General features: G+C 47.6%; 1 protein-coding gene across 2 annotated transcripts in view; it reads left to right on the top strand.

The window, feature by feature from the left end:
• The window catches only part of LOC129859946 (receptor tyrosine-protein kinase erbB-4-like), a 113,321-nt gene that overhangs the window by 72,300 nt on the left and 15,856 nt on the right, over positions 1 to 25,165 (top strand). For both annotated transcript variants that reach the window (XM_055930223.1, XM_055930222.1), the window contains exons 8-11: positions 12,717 to 12,872; positions 15,347 to 15,422; positions 15,761 to 15,907; positions 24,578 to 24,675. In XM_055930223.1, the coding sequence (XP_055786198.1) occupies positions 12,717 to 12,872; positions 15,347 to 15,422; positions 15,761 to 15,907; positions 24,578 to 24,675 (477 nt within the window). The remainder of the gene's footprint in view (positions 1 to 12,716; positions 12,873 to 15,346; positions 15,423 to 15,760; positions 15,908 to 24,577; positions 24,676 to 25,165) is intronic.

The raw sequence follows: 25,165 nt of genomic DNA, 5'->3' as shown, positions 1-25,165 counted from the left end.
ATGTATAGTTTTTTGTGTGCTATAGGGCAACAGTGTCTAGATGGAATTTGTATTTGTGGTCCTGGCGACTGGACCTTTTTTGGAACACCATTATTTTGGTCTTACTGAGATTTACTGTCAGGGCCCAGGTCTGGCAGAATCTGTGCAGAATATCTAGGTGCTGCTGTAGTCCCTCTTTGGTTGGTGACAGAAGCACCAGATCATCAGCAAACAGTAGACATTAGACTTCAGATTCTAGTAGGGTGAGGCCGGGTGCTGCGGACTGTTCTAGCGCCCTCGAAATTTGTTGATATGCATGTTGAAGAGGGTGGGGCTTAAGCTGCATCCCTGTCTCACCCCACGGCCCTGTGGAAAGAAATGTGTTTTTTTTGCCAATTTTAACCACAGACTTGTTGTTGGTGTACATGGATTTTATAATGTCGTATGTTTTACCCCAACACCACTTTCCATCAATTTGTATAGCAGACCCTCATGCCAAATTGAGTCGAAGGCTTTTTTGAAATCAACAGAGCATGAGAAGACCTTTGTTTTCATTTGTTTGTTTGTCAATTAGGGTGTGCATGGCGAATATGTGGTCTGTCGTACGATAATTTGGTAAAAAGCCAAGTTGACATTTGCTCAGTACATTGTCACTGAGGAAATGTACAAGTCTGCTGTTAATGATAATGCAGAGGATTTTCCCAAGGTTGCTGTTGATGCATATCCCACGGTAGTTACTGGGGTCAAATTTGTCTCTACTTTTGTGGATTGCGGTGATCAGTCCTTGGTTCCAAATATTGGGGAAGATGCCAAAGCTAAGGATGATGTTAATGAGTTTAAGTATAGACAATTGGAATTTGTTGTCTGTATATTTGATCATTTCATTGAGGATACCATCAACACCACATGCCTTTTTGGGTTGGAGGGTTTTTATTTTGAGCATCTGGTACATGCCATTGGCTTCTCTCTCTCGCTCTCTGTCTCTCTCTCTCTCTTGCTCTCTCTCTCTCTCTCTCTCTCTCTCTCTCTCTTGCTCTCTCTCTCTCTCTCTCTCTCTCTCTCTCTCTCTCTCTCTCTCTCTTGCTCTCACTCTCTTTCTTTCTCTCTCCCTCTCTCTCTCTCTGTCTCTCTCTCTCTGTCTCTCTCTCTCTCTCTCTCTCTCTTGCTTTGTCTCTGTCTCTGTCGCTTTCTCTCTCTTTCTCTCTCTCTTTCTCTGTCTCTGTCTCTGTCTCTGTCTCTGTCTCTCTCTCTCTCTCTCTCTCGTTCTCTCTCTCTTTCTCTGTCTTTGTCTCTCTCTCTCTCCAACTCCACCAGCGTCTCCACTGTCCATTTATCCTCACATTCGTCTAGGGAACACCTCCACCGCCACCATGACACCAGCTGCGAGTCTAGCTGATATATACACCCGTATATTTTCAGGTTTCTGCATAACACGGAACCCAAACCGACTGTGCGCGTGCGCCATCATGCATACATGTATTTTGTCCCCCCACACATTATAATTGAATAATATAGATTTCTAAATGTATTTTGCAACACTAGTCAGGGTATTAGTGTTTCTAAGTGAGCAATTATTCTGTCTGCTTCTCTCTCCCTCTGTTTCTCTCTCCCTGTCTTTCTCTGTCTGTTTCTCTCTCCCTGTCTTTCTCTGTCTGTTTCTCTCTCCCTGTCTTTCTCTGTCTGTTTCTCCACTGTCTGGTGGTAGAGGGAGGAAGACAGACACCCCCCTCCTCACCAGGGCTTTTTATTGATCACACCGCAAAGTGGCATTCACTTGTTTATCATCCAGAATAATGCACTTCAATCGGCCCTCCTCCCTGTTTGCCTCTGTGTGTGTTTTGGCTTGCTTTGTGTGTGTGTGTCTGTGTGTGTGTGTGTGTGTGTGTGCCTGCCTGCCTGCCTGGGTGCGTGCTTGCCTGCCTGTGTTCGTGTGTGTGTGTCTGTGTGTCTGTGTGTGTGTGTGTGTGTGTGTGTGTGCCTGCCTGCCTGTGTGCGTGCTTGCTTGCCTGCGTCCGTGTGTGTGTGTCTGTGTGTGTGTGCCTGCCTGCCTGTGTGCGTGCTTGCTTGCCTGCGTCCGTGTGTGTGTGTCTTTGTGTGCGTATTGTGTGTTTGCAACCGCACGCATCGATGTTCCCATCCAGTCCATTGAGCAACAAATGGAGGCGGAGAACCGAGTCCCCACAGTCTTACCACAAGCCTCTATGATTTCCTCCACTTCACAGCTTCGCTCATTGGGCTTTGTCATCAACATTAATGTGTTGGCAGGACATCAATTTTCTCCCATGCCTAACCATCTTGGTAATAGGCCCAATTGCAGTGTGTGTATACACATTAAGGGGAGCTTGAAATTCTGATGCATTCTGTCGAACTGTGACTAGCTTAGCTGTAAACATTGCAGCCAGGTCACCTTTAATACCGGTCAGAATTCGATGTCCATCCATGTGTGAGGACGTTGGGAGATGACGTAGAAACCAGCCACTCGGGGGGGGGGCAACAGTGACCGCTGTTACATTCAAGTAGGTTTGGGTTTTACTAGGGTGTAATCATCTGCCTCTGGTGCTAAAGGTTGCAAGTTTGAATCCAGCGATAGAAAGTCATTTTTCATAGTTATGTTTCAAACCTATCCCAGACCTTAAAACCTGTTTGGGCTGCAGCCCGACACCGGTACACTTATGACAACATCCAGCTCAAGTGCAGGGCGCGAAATTCAAAAGATTTTTTTTTTAAATATTTAACTTTCACACATTAACAAGTCCAAGACACCAGATGAAAGGTGCACATCTTGTGAATCAAGCCAACATGTCCGATTTTTAAAATGTTTTACAGGGAAGACACAATATGTAAATCTATTAGCTAACCACGTTAGCAAAAGACACCAATATTCTTACTCCATCAGTTTATGACTCCATCAGTAGCTATCACAAATTCGGCCAAATAAAGATAAAAAATAGCCACTAACCAAGAAACAACCTCCTCAGATGACAGTCTGATAACATATTTATTGTATAGCATGTTTTTTTCGAAAAAATTGCATATTTCAGGTATAAATCATAGTTTACATTTCAGCTACAATCAGAAATTGCACCGAAAGCAGCCATAATATTTACAGACACCAACGTCAAATACCTAATTACTCATCATAAAACATTTCTGAAAAATACATAGTGTACAGCAATTGAAAGACAGGCATCTTGTGATTCTAGACAATATTTCCGATTTATTAAATGTTTTACAGCGCAAACAAAATGTAGCGTGCTATTAGCGTAGCCACAATAGCCAGAAACACTTGGTCGCCCACGACCAGTCAACATGCACGACAGATATTAGAAATAGCATCATAAAATGTTTCTTACTTTTGGTGATCTTCCGTCAGAATGTTGGACAAGGTGTCCTTTGTCCAGAACAGTCGTTGTTTTGATCTGGAACGGCAAATATCCCTCTTCATTTAGCATGGGCACTTGCCAAGTGGCACGGATCACTCCAACGTCAACAAAGTTAGAGAACGGAACACGGCAAAACTCCCGAAAAAATTTCAATAATCTGATTAAACTATATTGAAAAAACATGTGTTACGATGATATGGTCAAATGAATCAAATAAAATCTAAGACGGAGATGTTCGTCGTTCATAACGACAGCTAAACAGAAGGCATATCCATGTCCTTTTTCGCACGCTCCAGAAACAGGATATGGACGGTCACGTCAAACAAAGACCTTTTATTCCACCTCAGACCAAGATAGACACGAAATTTCTTCTCTCACCGCATCTTGACAACCAGGGGAAGGCGTAGGAAGTGTATGTAGACTCTTACGTATCACTCCCATGTATAGGCATGCAGTTGAACAGAGCATCGATTTCTGACATTTCACTTCCTGGTCAGGAAAAGTGCTGCAGAAGGAGTTCTGTTTCACTCAGAGAAAGAATTCAAACGGTTTTAGAAACTAGAGAGTGTTTTCTATCCAATAGTAATAATAATATGCATATTGTACGAGCAAGAATTGAGTACGAGGCCGTTTGAAATGGGCACATTTTATCTGGCTACTCAATACGCCCCCTGGAGCCATAACAGGTTAACCCTTACCTAACCATTCAGAGTTAATGCCTAACCTTAACCATTCAGAGTTAATGCCTGACCTTAACCATTCAGAGTTAATGTCTAATCATAACCATTCAGAGTTAATGCCTGAACTTAATCTTAAAACCTTCGAAATTTGACGTTTGGAACAACTTAGAAATTTGACGTTTGGAACAACTTAGAAATTTGACGTTTGAGAAACATGTATGAACGTCTAATTCTAACGTGAGACTGTGAGAGCGGGTAGAAACATGTATGAACGTCTAATTCTAACGTGAGCCTGTGAGAGCGGGTAGAAACATGTATGAACGTCTAATTCTAACGTGAGCCTGTGAGAGCGGGTAGAAACATGTATGAACGTCTAATTCTAACGTGAGACTGTGAGAGCGGGTAGAAACATGGATGAACGTCTAATTCTAACGTGAGCCTGTGAGAGCGGGTAGAAACATGTATGAACGTCTAATTCTAACGTGAGCCTGTGAGAGCGGGTAGAAACATGTATGAACGTCTAATTCTAACGTGAGCCTGTGAGAGCGGGTAGAAACATGTATGAACGTCTAATTCTAACGTGAGCCTGTGAGAGCGGGTAGAAACATGTATGAACGTCTAATTCTAACGTGAGACTGTGAGAGCGGGTAGAAACATGGATGAACGTCTAATTCTAACGTGAGCCTGTGAGAGCGGGTAGAAACATGTATGAACGTCTAATTCTAACGTGAGCCTGTGAGAGCGGGTAGAAACATGTATGAACGTCTAATTCTAACGTGAGCCTGTGAGAGCGGGTAGAAACATGTATGAACGTGTAATTCTAACGTGAGCCTGTGAGAGCGGGTAGAAACATGTATGAACGTCTAATTCTAACGTGAGCCTGTGAGAGCGGGTAGAAACATGTATGAAAGTCTAATTCTAACGTGAGCCTGTGAGAGCGGGTAGAAACATGTATGAACGTCTAATTCTAACGTGAGCCTGTGAGAGCGGGTAGAAACATGTGTGCCTCTGTAGTGGGAGTGTGTCAAAGATACGCAAGCGCACATCGAAGGAAACGCATCCGGACACGGACACACAGACACACACACACACTATCACGTTTCAGGAGAAGACCCAGATTCAGACAGTGTCGAAGTAACAAAAGTGTATTACTAGAACAGTGGGCAAAATGACAGGTCAAGGGCAGGCAGAGGTCAGTAATCCAGATCAGAGTCCATAAGGTACAGAACGGCAGGCAGTCTCGGGGGCAGGGCAGGCAGAGGTCAGTAATCCAGATCAGAGTCCATAAGGTACAGAACGGCAGGCAGTCTCGGGGGCAGGGCAGGCAGAGGTCAGTAATCCAGGGTGGTGTGACAAGGGTCACGGCAGGCAGAAATTGTCAAAACCGGGAAAACTAGAAAACAGGAACTAGAAAAAGACAGGTGCAAGGGGAAAAACGCTGGTAGGCTTGACGAATAAAACGAACTGGCAACGGACAAACACAGAACACAGGTATAAATACACTGCGGGTAATGGAGAAGATAGGCAACATCTGGAGGGGGGTGGAGTCAAGCACAACGACAGGTGAAACAAACACACACACACACAAAAACACGCACACATATGCACACACACACACACACAAACACACACACACACACACACACAAACACACACAATCCCACTCTGAATACCGTACCTACGATCTAAATCAGATAGGGGACGGGCTGTACCAACATGAGTCTGAATACCGTACCTACGATCTAAATCAGATAGGGGACAGGCTGTACCAACATGAGTCTGAATACCGTACCTACGTTCTCAATCAGATAGGGGACGGGCTGTACCAACATGAGTCTGAATACCGTACCTACGATCTAAATCAGATAGGGGACGGGCTGTACCAACATGAGTCTGAATACCGTACCTACGATCTAAATCAGATAGGGGACTGGCTGTACCAACATGAGTCTGAATACCGTACCTACGTTCTAAATCAGATAGGGGACGGGCTGTACCAACATGAGTCTGAATACCGTACCTACGATCTAATTCAGATAGGGGACGGGCTGTACCAACATGAGTCTGAATACTGTACCTACGTTCTAAATCAGATAGGGGATGGGCTGTACCAACATGATTCTGAATACCCGTACCTACGTTCTAAATCAGATAGGGGACGGGCTGTACCAACATGTTTCTGAATACCGTACCTACGTTCTAAATCAGATAGGGGACGGGCTGTACAAACATGAGTCTGAATACCCGTACCTACGTTCTAAATCAGATAGGGGACTGGCTGTTCCAACATGAGTCTGAATACCGTACCTACGTTCTAAATCAGATAGGGGACGGGCTGTACCAACATGAGTCTGAATACCCGTACCTACGTTCTAAATCAGATAGGGGACTGGCTGCACCAACATGAGTCTGAATTCCGTACCTATGTTCTGAATCAGATAGGGGACGGGCTGTACCAACATGAGTCTGAATACCTGAACCTACGATCTAATTCAGATAGGGGACGGGCTGTACCAACATGAGTCTGAATACTGTACCTACGTTCTAAATCAGATAGGGTACGGGCTGTACCAACATGACTCTGAATACCGTACCTACGTTCTAAATCAGATAGGGGACGGGCTGTACCAACATGAGTCTGAATACCTGAACCTACGATCTAAATCACATAGGGGACGGGCTGTACCAACATGAGTCTGAATACCGTACCTACGTTCTAAATCAGATAGGGGACGGGCTGTACCAACATGAGTCTGAATACCGTACCTACGTTCTAAATCAGATAGGGGACGGGCTGTACCAACATGAGTCTGAATACCCGTACCTACGTTCTATTTCAGATAGGGGACGGGCTGTACAAACATGAGTCTGAATACCCGTACCTACGTTCTATTTCAGATAGGGGACGGGCTGTACCAACATGAGTCTGAATACCCGTACCTACGTTCTAAATCAGATAGGGGACGGGCTGTACCAACATGAGTCTGAATACCGTACCTACGATCTAATTCAGATAGGGGACAGGCTGTACCAACATGAGTCTGAATACCCGTACCTACGTTCTAAATCAGATAGGGGACGGGCTGTACCAACATGAGTCTGAATACCGTACCTACGTTCTAAATCAGATAGGGGACGGGCTGTACCAACATGAGTCTGAATACTGTACCTACGTTCTAAATCAGATAGGGTACGGGCTGTACCAACATGACTTTGAATACCGTACCTACGTTCTAAATCAGATAGGGGACTGGCTGTACCAACATGAGTCTGAATACCGTACCTACGTTCTAAATCAGATAGGGGACGGGCTGTACCAACATGTTTCTGAATACCGTACCTACGATCTAAATCAGATAGGGGACTGGCTGTTCCAACATGAGTCTGAATACCGTACCTACGATCTAAATCAGATAGGGTACGGGCTGTACCAACATGAGTCTGAATACCTGAACCTACGATCAAAGTCAGATAGGGGACGGGCTGTACCAACATGAGTCTGAATACCTGAACCTACGATCTAAATCACATAGGGGACGGGCTGTACCAACATGAGTCTGAATACCGTACCTACGTTCTAAATCAGATAGGGGACGGGCTGTACCAACATGAGTCTGAATACCCGTACCTACGTTCTAAATCAGATAGGGGACGGGCTGTACAAACATGAGTCTGAATACCCGTACCTACGTTCTATTTCAGATAGGGGACGGGCTGTACCAACATGAGTCTGAATACCCGTACCTACGTTCTAAATCAGATAGGGGACGGGCTGTACCAACATGAGTCTGAATACCGTACCTACGATCTAATTCAGATAGGGGACGGGCTGTACCAACATGAGTCTGAATACTGTACCTACGTTCTAAATCAGATAGGGGATGGGCTGTACCAACATGATTCTGAATACCCGTACCTACGTTCTAAATCAGATAGGGGACGGGCTGTACCAACATGTTTCTGAATATCGTACCTACGTTCTAAATCAGATAGGGGACGGGCTGTACCAACATGAGTCTGAATACCCGTACCTACGTTCTAAATCAGATAGGGGACTGGCTGTTCCAACATGAGTCTGAATACCGTACCTACGATCTAAATCAGATAGGGTACGGGCTGTACCAACATGAGTCTGAATACCTGAACCTACGATCAAAGTCAGATAGGGGACGGGCTGTACCAACATGAGTCTGAATACCGTACCTACGTTCTAAATCAGATAGGGGACGGGCTGTACCAACATGAGTCTGAATACCGTACCTACGTTCTAAATCAGATAGGGGACGGTGTGTACCAACATGAGTCTGAATACCGTACCTACGTTCTAAATCAGATAGGGGACGGGCTGTACAAACATGACTCTGAATACCGTACCTACGTTCTAAATCAGATAGGGGACGGGCTGTACCAACATGAGTCTGAATACAGTACCTACGTTCTAAATCAGATAGGGGACGGGCTGTACCAACATGAGTCTGAATACCGTACCTACGTTCTAAATCAGATAGGGGACGGGCTGTACAAACATGACTCTGAATACCGTACCTACGTTCTAAATCAGATAGGGGACGGGCTGTACCAACATGAGTCTGAATACCGTACCTACGTTCTAAATCAGATAGGGGACGGGCTGTACAAACATGAGTCTGAATACCCGTACCTACGTTCTAAATCAGATAGGGGACAGGCTGTACAAACATGAGTCTGAATACCCGTACCTACGTTCTAAATCAGATAGGGGACGGGTTGTACCAACAAGAGTCTGAATACCGTACCTACGTTCTAAATCAGATAGGGGACGGGCTGTACCAACATGAGTCTGAATACAGTACCTACGTTCTAAATCAGATAGGGGACGGGCTGTACCAACATGAGTCTGAATACAGTACCTACGTTCTAAATCAGATAGGGGACAGGCTACAAACATGAGTCTGTATACCATACCTACGTTCTAAATCAGATATTAAATATAGTAGGTTATATGATTATTACACAGTGTGCAGTACATTATATATAGTAGGTCATATGATTATTACACAGTATGCAGTACATTTTAAATAGTAGACAAGACACATGGCCACACTCTCTCTCTCTCTGGCACACCTCCTGTCCCTGTCTGCCAGGGTCACTCTCCCTAACACACCTCCTGTCCCAGTCTGTCAGGGTCACTCTCCCTAACACACCTCCTGTCCCAGTCTGTCAGGGTCACTCTCCCTAACACACCTCCTGTCCCAGTCTGTCAGGGTCACTCTCCCTAACACACCTCCTGTCCCAGTCTGTCAGGGTCACTCTCCCTAACACACCTCCTGTCCCAGTCTGCCAGGGTCACTCTCCCTAACACACCTCCTGTCCCAGTCTGTCAGGGTCACTCTCCCTAACACACCTCCTGTCCCAGTCTGTCAGGGCCACTCTCCCTAACACACCTCCTGTCCCAGTCTGTCAGGGTCACTCTCCCTAACACACCTCCTGCCCCAGTCTGTCAGGGCCACTCTCCCTAACACACCTCCTGCCCCAGTCTGCCAGGGTCACTCTCCCTAACACACCTCCTGTCCCAGTCTGTCAGGGTCATTCTCCCTAACACATAGGTTTGTGTTCCTCTATATGATTTCTGGCTTTAATATAATCAGCCATTCAATTCCCTGTATTTGGGAGGAGGAGACCACAGAGCAGGGAGAACAGAGCAGGGCAGGGAGAACAGAGCAGGGCAGGGAGAACAGAGCATGGCAGGGAGAACAGAGCAGGGCAGGGAGAACAGAGCATGGCAGGGAGAACAGAGCAGGGCAGGGCAGGGAGAACAGAGCATGGCAGGGAGAACAGAGCAGGGCAGGGAGAACAGAGCAGGGCAGGGCAGGGAGAACAGGGCAGGGCAGGGAGAACAGAGCAGGGCAGGGAGAACAGAGCAGGGAGAACAGAGCAGGGCAGGGAGAACAGAGCAGGGCAGGGAGAACAGAGCAGGGCAGGGAGAACAGGCCAGGGCAGGGAGAACAGAGCAGGGCAGGGAGAACAGGCCAGGGCAGGGAGAACAGAGCATGGCAAGGCAGGGAGACCAGGGCAGAGCAGGGAGAACAGAGCAGGGCAGGGAGAACAGGCCAGGGCAGGGAGAACAGAGCATGGCAAGGCAGGGAGAACAGGGCAGAGCAGGGAGAACAGAGCAGGGAGAACAGAGCATGGAGAACAGATCATGGCAGGGAGAACAGAGCAGGGCAGAGAGAACAGAGCATGGCAGGGAGAACAGAGCATGGCAGGGAGAACAGAGCATGGCAGGGAGAACAGAGCAGGACAGGGAGAACAGAGCATGGAGAACAGAGCATGGCAGGGAGAACAGATCAGGGCAGGGAGAACAGAGCATGGCAGGGATAACAGGGCATGGCAGGGAGAACAGAGCAGGGCAGGGAGAACAGAGCAGGGCAGGGAGAACAGAGCAGGGCAGGGAGAACAGAGCAGGGAGAACAGAGCATGGCAGGGAGAACAGAGCAGGGCAGGGAGAACAGAGCATGGCAGGGAGAACAGAGCAGGGCAGGGAGAACAGAGCATGGCAGGGCAGGGAGAACAGACCAGGGCAGGGAGAACAGAGCAGGGCAGGGAGAACAGAGCAGGGCAGGGAGAACAGAGCAGGACAGGGAGAACAGAGCATGGCAGGGATAACAGGGCATGGCAGGGAGAACAGAGCAGGGCAGGGAGAACAGAGCAGGGCAGGGAGAACAGAGCAGGGCAGGGAGAACAGAGCAGGGAGAACAGAGCATGGCAGGGAGAACAGAGCAGGGCAGGGAGAACAGAGCATGGCAGGGAGAACAGAGCAGGGCAGGGAGAACAGAGCATGGCAGGGCAGGGAGAACAGACCAGGGCAGGGAGAACAGAGCAGGGCAGGGAGAACAGAGCAGGGCAGGGAGAACAGAGCAGGACAGGGAGAACAGGCCAGGGCAGGGAGAACAGAGCAGGGCAGGGAGAACAGAGCACGGCAGGGAGAACAGAGCAGGGCAGGGAGAACAGAGCAGGGCAGGGAGAACAGAGCAGGGCAGGGAGAACAGAGCAGGGCAGGGAGAACAGAGCAGGGCAGGGAGAACAGAGCAGGGCAGGGAGAACAGAGCAGGGAGATCAGAGCACGACAGGGAGAACAGAGCAGGGAGATCAGAGCAGGACAGGGAGAACAGGGCAGAGCAGGGAGAACAGAGCAGGACAGGGAGAACAGAGCAGGGCAGGGAGAACAGAGCATGGCAGGGAGAACAGAGCAGGGAGATCAGGACAGGGAGAACAGAGCAGGGCAGGGAGAATAAGGAAGTGCAGTGAGAAGAGGGCAGGGCAGAGAGAACAGGGCACGGAGAACAGGGCAGGGAGATCAGGGCAGGGCAGGGAGAACAGGGCAGGGAGAACAGGGCAGGGAGAACAGCGCAGGGCAGGGAGAACAGGGCAGGGCAGGGAGAACAGGGCAGGGAGAACAGGGCAGGGAGAACAGGGCAGGGAGAACAGGGCAGGGAGAACAGGGCAGGGAGATCAGGGCAGGGAGAAGAAGGCAGGGAGAAGAAGGCAGGGAGAAGAAGGCAGGGAGAACAGGGCAGGGAGAACAGGGCAGGGAGAACAGGGCAGGGAGAACGGGGAAGGGAGAACAGGGCCGGGAGAACAGGGCAGGGAGAACAAGGCAAGGAGAACAGGGCAGGGAGAACGGGACAGGGCAGGGAGAACGGGGCAGGGAGAACGGGGCAGGGCAAGGAGAACAGGGCAGGGAGAACGGGACAGGGCAGGGAGAACGGGGCAGGGAGAACGGGGCAGGGCAGGGAAAACAGGGCAGGGAGAACGGGGCAGGGCAGGGAGAACAGGGCAGGAATAACGGGGCAGGGAGAACGGGGCAGGGCAGGGAGGACAGGGCAGGAATAACGGGGCAGGGAGAACGGGGCAGGGCAGGGAGGACAGGGCAGGGAGAACGGGGCAGGGCAGGGAGAACAGGGCAGGGATAACAGCGCAGGGCAGGGAGAACAGGGCAGGGAGAACGGGGCAGGGAGAACGGGGCAGGGCAGGGATAACAGCGCAGGGCAGAGAGAATAGAGAAGGGCAGGGAGAAGAGAGAATGATGGTGGTGGTGGTGGTGTTGATGATGATGATTGTGACGATAATGATTGTGATGATGATGATGATGATTGTGATGAAAATGGAAATACACAATCAGAAAAAGTGTTTATTTCTCTCTCCCTCCCTCTCTCCCTCTCCATCTCTCTCTCTCTCTATCTCCTCTATCCTATCTCTGTCTCTCCTCTCCCCCCTCTCTCTCTATCTCCTCTTTCCTATCTCTATCTCTCCCCCCCTCTTTCTCTCTTATCTCTCTCTATCTATCTCTCCCTCTCTCTCTCCCTCCTCTCTCTCTATTTCTATCTCCCCCTCTCTCTCTTTCCTCTCTTTATCTCTCTCCCCCTCTCCCTTCCTCCTCTCTCTCTCCCTCTCTCTCTCCCTCCTCTCTCTCTCTATGTCTCTCCCTCATCTCTCTCTCTATTTCTCTCTCTCTCTGTCTCTCTATTCCTCTCCCTCTCTCCCTCCCTCCTCTCTCTTTATTTCTATCTTCCCCCTCTCTCTCTTTCCTCTCTCTATCTCTCTCCCCTTCTCCCTTCCTCCTCTCTCCCTCTCTCTCTCCCTCCGCTCTCTTTCACTCTTTCACTCTCTCTCTCTCTCTCTGCCACCATGCCAGGGCATGATGTATCTGGAGGAGAGAAGGCTGGTCCACAGAGATCTGGCAGCCCGTAATGTTCTGGTCAAGTCCCCCAACCACATCAAGATCACAGACTTTGGCCTGGCCAGACTGCTGGACGTCGACGAGAAAGAGTACAACGCAGACGGGGGCAAGGTGTGTGTGTGTGTGTGTGTGTGTGTGTGTGTGTGTGTGTGTGTGTGTGTGTGTGTGTGTGTGTGTGTGTGTGTGTGTGTGTGTGTGTGTGTGTGTGTGTGTGTGTGTGTGTGTGTGTGTGCGCGCGCGCTCGCGTGCATGTGTGTTGTGATGTTATACAGAATCACATCTAAATGTTTAATATATACTATTGATTAATATATACACCTACCGTTTAAAAGTTTGGGGTCATTTAGAAATGTCCTTGTTTTTGAAAGACATCAAATTGATCAGAAATGCAGTATAGACATTGTTAATGTTGTAAATGACTATTGTAGCTGGAAACTGAAGATTTTTTTATGGAATATCTACATAGGCGTACAGAGGCCCATGATCAGCAACCATTTTTATTTTAATACATTTGCAAAAATGTCTAAAAACCTGTTTTCACTTCGTCATGATGAGGTATTGTGATGTATTGATGGGATATTGTGATGTCATGATGGGGTATTGTGATGTCGTGATGGGGTATTGTGATGTCATGATGGGGTATTGTGATGTCGTGATGGGGTATTGTGATGTCATGATGGGGTATTGTGATGTCGTGATGGGGTATTGTGATGTCATGATGGGGTATTGTGATGTCGTGATGGGGTATTGTGATGTCATGATGGGGTATTGTGATGGCATGATGGGGTATTGTGATGTCATGATGGGGTATTGTGATGTCGTGATGGGGTATTGTGATGTCGTGATGGGGTATTGTGATGTCATGATGGGGTATTGTGTGTAGATGGATGAGGAAAAACGTTTTTTTTAATCATTTTAGAATAAGGCTGTAACGTAACAAAATGTGGAAAAAGTCAAGGGGTCTGAATACTTTTCCGAATGCACTGTATACCATTGAAAACAAGTGCGTTTAATTTTCCTCTTTGAGTTGCAGTAGAGAAGAGAGTGAGAGATGAAACCCAGTTAATATAGACAGGATATGTAATACGGTCATGTTCTAGTAGGTAATAGATTTCCACAGTGTACCTACCTGCAGGGGTAAATTGGGTTTCCAGTCCACAAGACAATCACATGTTGTGGTACTGGTTGCTATGACGGCCAATGTTGACACGTTGTACTGTAACAAGTGTTACACTGGCATATCACTGTCCATCCCAGAAAATGCCTTGCAACATGCAGTAGTCAGCCTTGGATCCAAGCTGACCTTCATATTTTGAAGACTGTTTCATTTCATTTCAATCCTGCCATGGATATAAATGGAACGTAATGGAATGAGGCTACTCAATTCTGGACTAGGATTAGAACATAGATGGTATTAACTGTTAAAAGTTTACAGGTCAGTACTACCAGGAATATGAAAACAGAAAATGTATTGTTCTACATAGACCCATCACAACCTTTCCATCTGATACATGATGATGAATCCGAGAGTTTTAGGTTGGAGAGGAAACATTCACTAACACTTGTCTGTTCTCTCTTGACATTTGTATCATCAGTGCACTCGAGTTAATAATCCTTCTCTTTCTCTCTCTGTCTCTCCACCTCTCCCTCTGTCTCTCTCTCTCTTTCTCTCCCTCCCTCTCATCACCCCTCTGTCTTTCTCTCTCTCCACCTCTCCCTCTGTCTCTCTCTCTTTCTCTCTCTGTCTCTCCACCTCTCCCTCTGTCTCTCTCTCTCTCTCTCTCTCCACCTCTCCCTCTGTCTCTCTCTCTTTCTCTCTCTGTCTCTCCACCTCTCCCTCTGTCTCTCTCTCTCTCTCTCTCCACCTCTCCCTCTGTCTCTCTCTTTCTCTCTCTGTCTCTCCACCTCTCCCTCTGTCTGTCTCTCTCTTTCTCTCTCTGTCTCTCCACCTCTCCCTCTGTCTCTCTCTCTCTCTCTCTCTCTCTCTCTCTCTCTCTCTCTCTCTCTCTCTCTCTCTCTCCACCTCTCCCTCTGTCTCTCTCTCTTTCTCTCTCTGTCTCTCCACCTCTCCCTCTGTCTCTCTCTCTTTCTCTCTCTGTCTCTCCACCTCTCCCTCTGTCTCTCTCTCTCTCCCTCTGTCTCTCCACCTCTCCCTCTGTCTCTGTCTCTCTTTCTCTCTTTCTCTCCCTTCCTCTCATCTCTCTCTCTCTCATCCCCCCTCTGTCTTTCTCTCTCTGTCTCTCCACCTCTCCCTCTGTCTCTGTCTCTCTTTCTCTCTCTCTCTCCCTCCCTCTCATCTCTCTCTCTCATCCCCCCTCTGTCTTTCTCTCTCTCTCCCTCTCTCTCCCTCCCTCCCTCTCATCTCTCTCTCTCATCCCCCCTCTGTCTCTCTCTCTCTCTCTCATCACCCCTCTGTCTCTCTCTCTCTCTCTCTCTCTCTCTCTCTCTCTCCCTCTCTCTCTCTCTCTCTCTCTCTCTCTCTCGCTCTCTCATCCCCCTCTCGCTCTCTTTCTCTTGTTCTCTCTCTCTCACTCTCACCCCCCTCCCCACGCTCTCTCTCTCCCTCCCTTTCTCTCTCTCTCTAGATGCCCATTAAGTGGATGGCGTTGGAGTGTATTCACTACAGGAAGTTCACACACCAGAGTGATGTGTGGAGCTACGGTACGTGTGACATTACAAACAAACGATACTGAATTCCTTTGTCTCTCTTTCTCTTTCCCTCTCGTTTTCTCTTTCTTTCTGTCCTACTTGCTTTCTTCCTTTCTCTTTATCTATCTCTCTCTGCCTCATTTTCTGTCTTGTGTTTTCTCTCTCTCTTTCAATACAATAAAATTTCAATTTAAGGGCTTTATTGACATGGGAAACATATGTTAACATTGCCAAAGCAAGTGAAATAGATAATTAACAAACTGAAATAAACAATTAAAATGAACAGTAAACATTAGACTCTTCTCTCTCTCTTTCTCTTTCTCTCTCTCTTTCTCTCTCTCTCTCTCCAGGTGTGACTATCTGGGAGCTGATGACTTTCGGAGGGAAGCCGTATGACGGCATCCCCACACGGGAGATCCCAGACATCCTGGAGAAGGGCGAGCGTCTGCCTCAGCCCCCCATCTGCACCATAGACGTCTATATGGTCATGGTTAAATGTACGTATGATACAGTTGAAGTCAGAAGTTTACGTACACTTAGGTTGGAGTCATTAAAACTCATTTTTCAACCATTGCAAAAATGTCTTGTTAACAAACTATAGTTTTGGCAGGTCGGTTAGGACATCTACTTTGTGCATGACACAAGTCATTTTTCCAACAATTGTTTACAGACAGATTATTTCACTTATTTCACTGTATCACATTTCCAGTGGGTCAGAAGTTTACATACATTAAGTTGACTGTGCATTTAAACAGCTTGGAAAATTCCAGAAAATGATGTCATGGCTTTAGAAGCTTCTGATAGGCTAATTGACATAATTTGAGTCAATTGGAGGTGTACCTATGGATGTATTTCAAGACCTACCTTCAAACTCAGTGCCTCTTTGCTTGACATCATGGGAAAATCAAAAGAAATCAGCCAAGACCTCAGAATTATTTTTTAGACCTCCATCTTTGGGTGCAATTTCCAAACGCCTGAATATATCATATTCATCTGTACAAACAACAGTACACAAGTATAAACACCATAGGACCACTCAGCCGTCATACCGCTCAGAAAGGAGACGCGTTCTGTCTCCTAGAGTGCAAATCAATCCCAGAACGCCAGCAAAGGACCTTGTGAAGATGCTGGAGTAAACAGGTACAAAAGTATCTATATCCACAGTAAAACAAGTCCTATATCGACATTACCTGAAAGGCCGCTCAGCAAGGAAGAAGCCACTGCTCCAAAACCGCCATAAAAAAGCCAGACTACGGTTTGCAACTGCACATGGGGACAAAGATCGTACTTTGTCCCCAAATGTCCTCTGGTCTAATGAAACAAAAACAGAACTGTTTGGCAATAATCACCATCGTTATGTTTGGAGGAAAATGGGGGAGGCTTGCAAGCCGGAGAACACCATCCCAACCATGAAGCACGGTGGTGGCAGCATCATGTTGAGGGGGTGCTTTGCTGCAAGAGGGACTGGTGCACTTCACAAAATAGATGGCATGATGAGATGGCATGATGTATATATACAGTTAAAGTCGGAAGTTTACATACACCTTAGCCAAATACATTTAAACTCAGTTTTTCACAATTCCTGACATTTAATTCTAGTAAAAAATCCCTGTCTTAGGTCAGTTAGGATCACCACTTCATATTAAGAATGTGAAATGTCAGAATAATAGTAGAGAGAATTTTTTATTTCAGCTTTTATTTCTTTCATCACATTCCCAGTGGGTCAGAAGTTTACATACACTCAATTCGTTTTTGATAGCATTACCTTTAAATTGTTTAACTTGGTTCAAACGTTTCGGGTAGCTTTCCACAAGCTTCCCACAATAAGTCGGGTGAATTTTGGCCCATTCAAGCTGACAGAGCTGGTGTAACCGAGTCAGGTTTGTAGGCCTCCATGCTCGCACACGCTTTTTCAGTTCTGCCCACACATTTTCTATAGGATTGAGGTCAGGGCTTTGTGATGGCCACCCCAATAGCTTGACTTTGTTGTCCTTAAGCCATTTCCCCACAACTTTGGAAGTATGCTTGGGTTCATTGTCCATTTGGAAGACCCATTTGCAACCAAGCTTTAACTTCCTGACTGATGTCTTAATAAGATGTTGTTTCAATATATACACATAGTTTTCCTTCCACATGATGAAATCTAGTTTGTGAAGTGCATCAGCACAAAAGCACGTGCTTCTACACCTGCATTGCTTGCTGTTTGGGGTTTTAGGCTGGGTTTCTGTACAGCACTTCGAGATATTAGCTGATGTACGAAGGGCTATATAAAATAAACTTGATTGATTGACTTGATCAGTCCATCCTGCAGCAAAGCACCCCCACAACATAATGTTGCCACCCCTGTGCTTCACAGTTGGGATGGTGTTCTTCGGCTTGCAAGCATCCCCCTTTTTCCTCCAAACATAACGATGGTCATTATGGACAAACAGTTCTATTTTTGTTTTATCAGACCAGAGGACATTTCTCCAAAAAGTACGATCTTTGTCCCCATGTGCAGTTGCAAACCGTAGTCTGGCTTTTTTTATGACAGTTTTTGAACAGTGGCTTCTTCCTTGCCTTTCAGATTATGTCGATATAGGACTCGTTTTACTGTGGATATAGATACTTTTATACCTGTTTCCTCCAGCATCTTCACAAGGTCCTCTTGTTGTTCTGGGATTGATTTGCACTTTTTGCACCAAAGTACGTTCATCTCTAGGAGACAGAACGCGTCTCCTTCCTGAGCGGTATGAAGGCTGCATGGTCCCATGGTGTTTATACTTGCGTACTATTATTTGTACAGATGAACGTTGTACCTTCAGGTGTTTGGAAATTGCTCCCAAGGATGAACCAGACTTGTGGAGGTCTACAATTTTTTTTCTGAGGTCTTGGCTGATATCTTTTGATTTTCCCATGATGTCAAGCAAAGAGGCACTGAGTTTGAAGGTAGGCCTTGAAATACATACATAGGTACACCTCCAATTGACTCAAATTATGTCAATTAGCCTATCAGAAGGCTACCTATATATAGGATTCAGCTTGTCTGGTCAACCGCCCGCCTGATATATATATAGGATACCGCTTGTCTGGTCGACCACCCTCCAGCTCGCCCCATTGCGCTCATAAAGACTGTCAGGAAGAGAAGGAGAGAGGGAGGGAGTGAGAAAGAGAGACTAGAATATCCGGTGAATGTGACCTGTGGCAGTCATGCACACTGCACTGTGCTAACACACTCTAGATGCCCTGTGATGTTGAGTGACTTGGACACCCCAGAGATTTGTAATCCCCCCCCCCCCCCGCTCTAACTCATCATACCCACAATTCAATGCAGCAACCCCCCCTGTTCCAACTGACAGCTCCTGGCCCTCTGCCCCACTCCTGTCATGTCATCCACATGAACAGAGAGAGAGAGCCTGTATACATGTGTGTGTGTGTGTGTGTGTGTGTGTGTGTGTGTGTGTGTGTGTGTGTGTGTGTGTGTGTGTGTGTGTGTGTGTGCGTGCGCGCGCGCTCGCGTGCATGTGTGTTGTGATGTTATACAGAATCACATCTAAATGTTTAATATATACTATTGATTAATATATACACCTACCGTTTAAAAGTTTGGGGTCATTTAGAAATGTCCTTGTTTTTGAAAGACATCAAATTGATCAGAAATGCAGTATAGACATTGTTAATGTTGTAAATGACTATTGTAGCTGGAAACTTGTAAGAGCTGTCGCTTTCCTCATCCTCAGATGAGGTGAGGAGAGAAGGATCTTCGGACCAAAATGCGGAGTTAGGGAAATATGCCATCTTTATTTATTAACAACGAAAACTGATGACACGAAAACAAACACTTTAACAAACTACAAAATAAGAAAACGACGTACACGCAACCTGAACATAAACTTACATGGACAAACGTAAACTCACGAACAGGAACGGACATCGAAACATACGAACAGCCAAACAGCTCCAAAAGTGAATACATCTAACATAACGAAGACATCACAGGAGACAATCACCCACAAACAAACAGTGAGAAATGCCCTACCTAAATATGACTCTTGATTAGAGGAAAATGCAAACCACCTGCCTCTAATCAAGAGCCATACCAGGCAAACCGAAACCAACATAGAAACAGATAACATAGACTGCCCACCCAAAACACATGCCCTGACCAAAAACACATAAAAACTAACATAAATAGGTCAGGACTGTTACAGTACCCCCCCCCCCAAGGTGCGAACGCCGGGCGCACCAGCACAAAGTCCAGGGGAGGGTCCGGGTGGGCAGTTGACCACGGTGGTGGTTCCGGTTCCGGACGCTGTCCCCATACCACCATAGTCACTCCCCTCTTCTGTCTACCCCTTCTAATGCCCACCCTAACACTACCTTCCCCTAAATAAACAGCTAGCACCGGGACAAGGGGCAGCACCGGGACAAGGGGTAGCACCGGGACAAGGGGCAGCACCGGGACAAGGGGCAGCACCAGGATAAGGACCATCACTGGAATAAGGGGCAGCACCGGGACAAGGGGCAGCACCGGGACAAGGGGCAACACCGGGACAAGGGGCAGATCCCGGCTGAAGGACTCTGGCAGGTCCTGTTTGGACGGCTCTGGCAGGTCCATGCAGGCTGACGGCTCTCGACGCTCATGGCAGACTGACGGCTCTCTACGCTCATGGCAGGCTGACGGCTCTCGACGCTCATGGCAGGCTGACGGCTCTCGACGCTCATGGCAGGCTGACGGCTCTCGACGCTCATGGCAGGCTGACGGCTCTCGACGCTCATGGCAGGCTGACGGCTCTCGACGCTCATGGCGCTCTGACGGCTCTGGCTGCTCATGGCTCTCTGACGGCTCTGGCTGCTCATGGCTCACTGACGGCTCTGGCTGCTCATGGCTCTCTGACGGCTCTGGCTGCTCATGGCTCTCTGACGGCTCTGGCTGCTCATGGCTCTCTGACGGCTCTGGCTGCTCATGGCTCGCTGACGGCTCTGGCAGATCCTGTCTGATTGGCGGCTCTGGCAGATCCTGTCTGGTTGGCGGCTCTGGCAGATCCTGTCTGGTTGGCGGCTCTGGCAGATCCTGTCTGGTTGGCGGCTCTGGCAGATCCTGTCTGGCGGGCGGCTCTAGCGGCTCCTGTCTGGCTGACGGCTCTAGCGGCTCCTGTCTGGCGGATGGCTCTGTAGGCTCATGGCAGACGGGCGGCTTTGCAGGCTCATGGCAGACGGGCGGCTTTGCAGGCTCCTGGCAGACGGATGGCTCAGATGGCGCTGGGGAGACGGATGGCTCAGATGGCGCTGGGGAGACGGATGGCTCAGATGGCGCTGGGGAGACGGATGGCTCAGATGGCGCTGGGGAGACGGATGGCTCTGGCCGGATACGGCGCACTGTAGACCTGGTGCGTGGTGCCGGAACTGGAGGCACCGGGCTAATGATAAGCACCTTCCTACTAGTGCGTGGAGCAGGGACAGGGCACACTGAACTCTCAAAGCGTACTCTATACCTGGTGCGTGGTACCGGCACTGGTGGCACCTGGCTGAGGGCACGCACCTCAGGACTAGTACGGGGAGAAGTGACAGTGTGTACAGGACTTAGGAGACGCACAGGTGGCTTAGTGCGTGGGGCCGGAACTGGAGGCACTGAACTGGATACACGCACTATAGGGAGAGTGCGTGGAGGAGGAACAGGGCTCTGGAAATGCACTGGTAGCCTAGTGCGTAATGTAGGCACTGTAGGTACTAGGCTGGGGCGGGGAGGTGGCGCCGGAAATACCGGACCGTGCAGGCGTACTGGCTCTCTTGAGCATTGAGCCTGCCCAACCTTACCTGGTTGAATGCTCCCGGTCGCCCTGCCAGTGCGGCGAGGTGGAATAGCCCGCACTGGGCTATGCAGGCGAACCGGGGAAACCATGCGTAAGGCAGGTGCCATGTATGCCGGCCCGAGGAGACGCACTGGAGACCAGACGCGTTGAGCCGGCCTCATGACACCTGGCTCAATGCCCAATCTAGCCCTACCAGTGCGGGGAGGTGGAATAACCCGCACTGGGCTATGCACACGTACAGGAGACACCGTGCGCTCTACTGCGTAACACGGTGTCTGCCCGTACTCCCGCTCTCCACGGTTAGCCTGGGAAGTGGGCGCAGGTCTCCTACCTGCCCTTAGCCCACTACCCTTTAGCCCCCCCCCAAGAAATTTTTGGGAGTTACTCACGGCCTTTTCGGGCTTCCGTGCAAGACGAGTCCCCTCATAATTCCGGTTACGAGCTTGATTCTCCGGCTTCCATCCACGTCTCCTAGCTGCCTCCTTAAACCACCGCTCCTGGGCTGTGGCTGCCTCACTCTTCTCACGAGAGCAGCGATGTTCTCCAGTTTGCGCCCAGGGTCCTCTACCATCCAAAATCTCCTCCCAAGTCCAGAAATTCCTGTTGCTCCGTCGAGCATTCCCATACCGCTTGGTCACTGTATTTTGGTGGGTGATTCTGTAAGAGCTGTCGCTTTCCTCATCCTCAGATGAGGTGAGGAGAGAAGGATCTTCGGACCAAAATGCGGAGTTAGGGAAATATGCCATCTTTATTTATTAACAACGAAAACTGATGACACGAAAACAAACACTTTAACAAACTACAAAATAAGAAAACGACGTACACGCAACCTGAACATAAACTTACATGGACAAACGTAAACTCACGAACAGGAACGGACATCGAAACATACGAACAGCCAAACAGCTCCAAAAGTGAATACATCTAACATAACGAAGACATCACAGGAGACAATCACCCACAAACAAACAAACAAATGCCCTACCTAAATATGACTCTTGATTAGAGGAAAATGCAAACCACCTGCCTCTAATCAAGAGCCATACCAGGCAAACCGAAACCAACATAGAAACAGATAACATAGACTGCCCACCCAAAACACATGCCCTGACCAAAAACACATAAAAACTAACATAAATAGGTCAGGACTGTTACAAAACTGAAGATTTTTTTATGGAATATCTACATAGGCGTACAGAGGCCCATGATCAGCAACCATTTTTATTTTAATACATTTGCAAAAATGTCTAAAAACCTGTTTTCACTTCGTCATGATGAGGTATTGTGATGTATTGATGGGATATTGTGATGTCATGATGGGGTATTGTGATGTCGTGATGGGGTATTGTGATGTCATGATGGGGTATTGTGATGTCGTGATGGGGTATTGTGATGTCATGATGGGGTATTGTGATGTCGTGATGGGGTATTGTGATGTCATGATGGGGTATTGTGATGTCGTGATGGGGTATTGTGATGTCATGATGGGGTATTGTGTGTAGATGGATGAGGAAAAACGTTTTTTTTAATCATTTTAGAATAATACTAGAGTATGGGTGTGTGTCTGTGTGCAAGAGTGTGTGTGTGTGTGTGTGTGTGTGTGTGTGTGTGTGTGTGTGTGTGTGTGTGTGTGTGTGTGTGTGTGTGTGTGTGTGTGTGTGTGTGTGTGTGTGTGTGTGTGTGTGTGTGTGTGTGTGTGTGTGTGTGTGTGTGTGTGTGTGTGTGTGTGTGTGTGAAAGAGAGAGAGTGTGTGTTTGTGTCTGCGTGCTAGAGTGTGTGTGTGTGTGTGAAATGCTTGTATGAACACACACACACACACACACACACACACACACACACACACACACACACACACACACACACACACACACACACACACACACACACACACACACACACACACACACACACACACACACACACACATACTCTAGCACGCAGACACAAACACACACTCTCTCTCTTTCACACACACACACACACACACACACACACACACACACACACACACACACACACACACACACACACACACACACACACACACACACACACACACACACACACACTAATGACAGATTTAAGAGGAGATAGAATTAGCTGGGAGGTCAATCCTTAAGAGGACTCCTCTCTCTTCTCTCGGCTGGCGAGGGAAAAAGCATCCTCCATCTTAACGGGAGCATTCATTCTAATTACATGTTGACTGTGAGCTGTTGTTTGTGATTTGATTCGGCATAACACCCGCGCCTTTGTGGCTGAGGAAAAAATGCTAGAGATGAAATGAGGGTTGATTGCTTGTGTAATTGCCGCACATTTAGATAATGCGCCAGCGCCCATGTGTTGGTTGGAGGGGGAATGAACAGGAAGGAAATGAGACAACGAGGGAGAGAGGGAGAGGGAGACAGAGAGAGAAGGGAGGAGAGGGAGATGAGAGAGAGAGGAGAGGGAGAGTAGAGAGAGAAAGAGAGAGAGAGAGGGGGGGGAGAGTGCTAGCTAGACTTATTAGAGCTGATCTAAGATCAGTAGACGCTGTTTACGTCTCTGTCTCTCTCTCGTGTTTGTGTCTCTCTCTCTCTGTCGTTCTCTCTATATCTTTCTCTCTCTCTCTCTCTCTCTCTCTCTCTCTCTCTCTCTCTCCCTGTCTCCCTCTCTCTCTGTCTCTCTCTTTCTCTCAATTCAGTTCAATTGAAAGGGGCTTTATTGGCATGGGAAACGTGTTAACATTGCCAAAGCAAGTCCCCCTCTCTCTCTCTCTCTCTCTCTCTCTCTCAATTCAATTCAATTCAAGGGGCTTTATTGGCATGGGAAACATGTGTTAACATTGCCAAAGCAAATGAGGTAGACAATACACAAAAGTGAAACAGACAAAACGAATTAACAGTAAACATTACACATACAGAAGTTTCAAAACAATAAAGACATTACGAGTGTCATATTAAATATATACAGTGTTGTAACAATTCTTTCTCTCTCTCTGTCTCCCTCTCTGTATCTCTCTAACACTATCTGCTGTACATTGTCTCAGGCCAACCAATGACTGAATGGTATTTCATGTTATTCTAAGATTCAGGGTGATTCTGTTATTTGGTATCAGCAGTCACCATGGTGACCAGTGACCACTATTCCTCTGGGACTCAAATGTACACAATGTACTAAAAGCCTTTTAGTGGCCCTGAATGAGCAGTACACAGTATTAGAGATAGCAACAGTGAACCTTAGCATTCAGAGGTGGTTGTTACTTCACATTACCTGAGGTGGGGGTTCCATCCCCAGGCCTTTCCCCTGTTTTTACTCCTGATCTGTATCCCTGTCTTTATCCTTACTATCTAAATCAAACATGTTCTTTTATAACAAGCTGGGTCTTCTTTCTTCCAGGCTGGATGATAGACGCAGACAGCAGGCCCAAGTTCAAGGAGCTGGCTGCAGAGTTGTGTAGGATGGCCCGGGATCCCCAGAGATACCTGGTCATCCAGGTACGGCTCAGCCCTGCTCTCTCTCTCTCTCTGTCTGATCGCTGGTGGATGAGACACAAGGCAGTACAGTCCACTCCTGAGAAATGCTTGAAAACCCTGTTTAGAAGAATTGCAGTTCGCTGATCTTAAATATTTCCTTTTTACTCTGCATATCTGTGTACTCTGGTTGAATGCACATGTCCACAACAGTCCCAAGCTATTGTAAAAATCAGGATCATGTTGAGCAAGTAGACAGCTGAGGCATACCCTGAACTTGACCAATTCCAAATCAAATCAAATTGTATATTTCACATGTGCCACTTACAGTGAAATGCTTACTTACAAGCCCTTAACCAACAATGCAGTTTTAAGAAAAATAATTGTTAAGTGAAAATAGATAAGTAAAAAAAATGATACAAATTACAATTAATTATAGAGCAGCAGTAAAATAACAGTAGCGAGTCTCTGTACAGGGGGTACAGTGTCAATGTGCGGGGGAACAGGTTAGTGG

The sequence above is a fragment of the Salvelinus fontinalis genome, chromosome 7, assembly GCF_029448725.1.
Source record: "Salvelinus fontinalis isolate EN_2023a chromosome 7, ASM2944872v1, whole genome shotgun sequence".
Classification (NCBI taxonomy): domain Eukaryota; kingdom Metazoa; phylum Chordata; class Actinopteri; order Salmoniformes; family Salmonidae; genus Salvelinus; species Salvelinus fontinalis.
The sequence above is the reverse complement of the archived record's forward strand: the minus strand, read 5'-3'. Positions and strand labels throughout refer to the sequence as shown.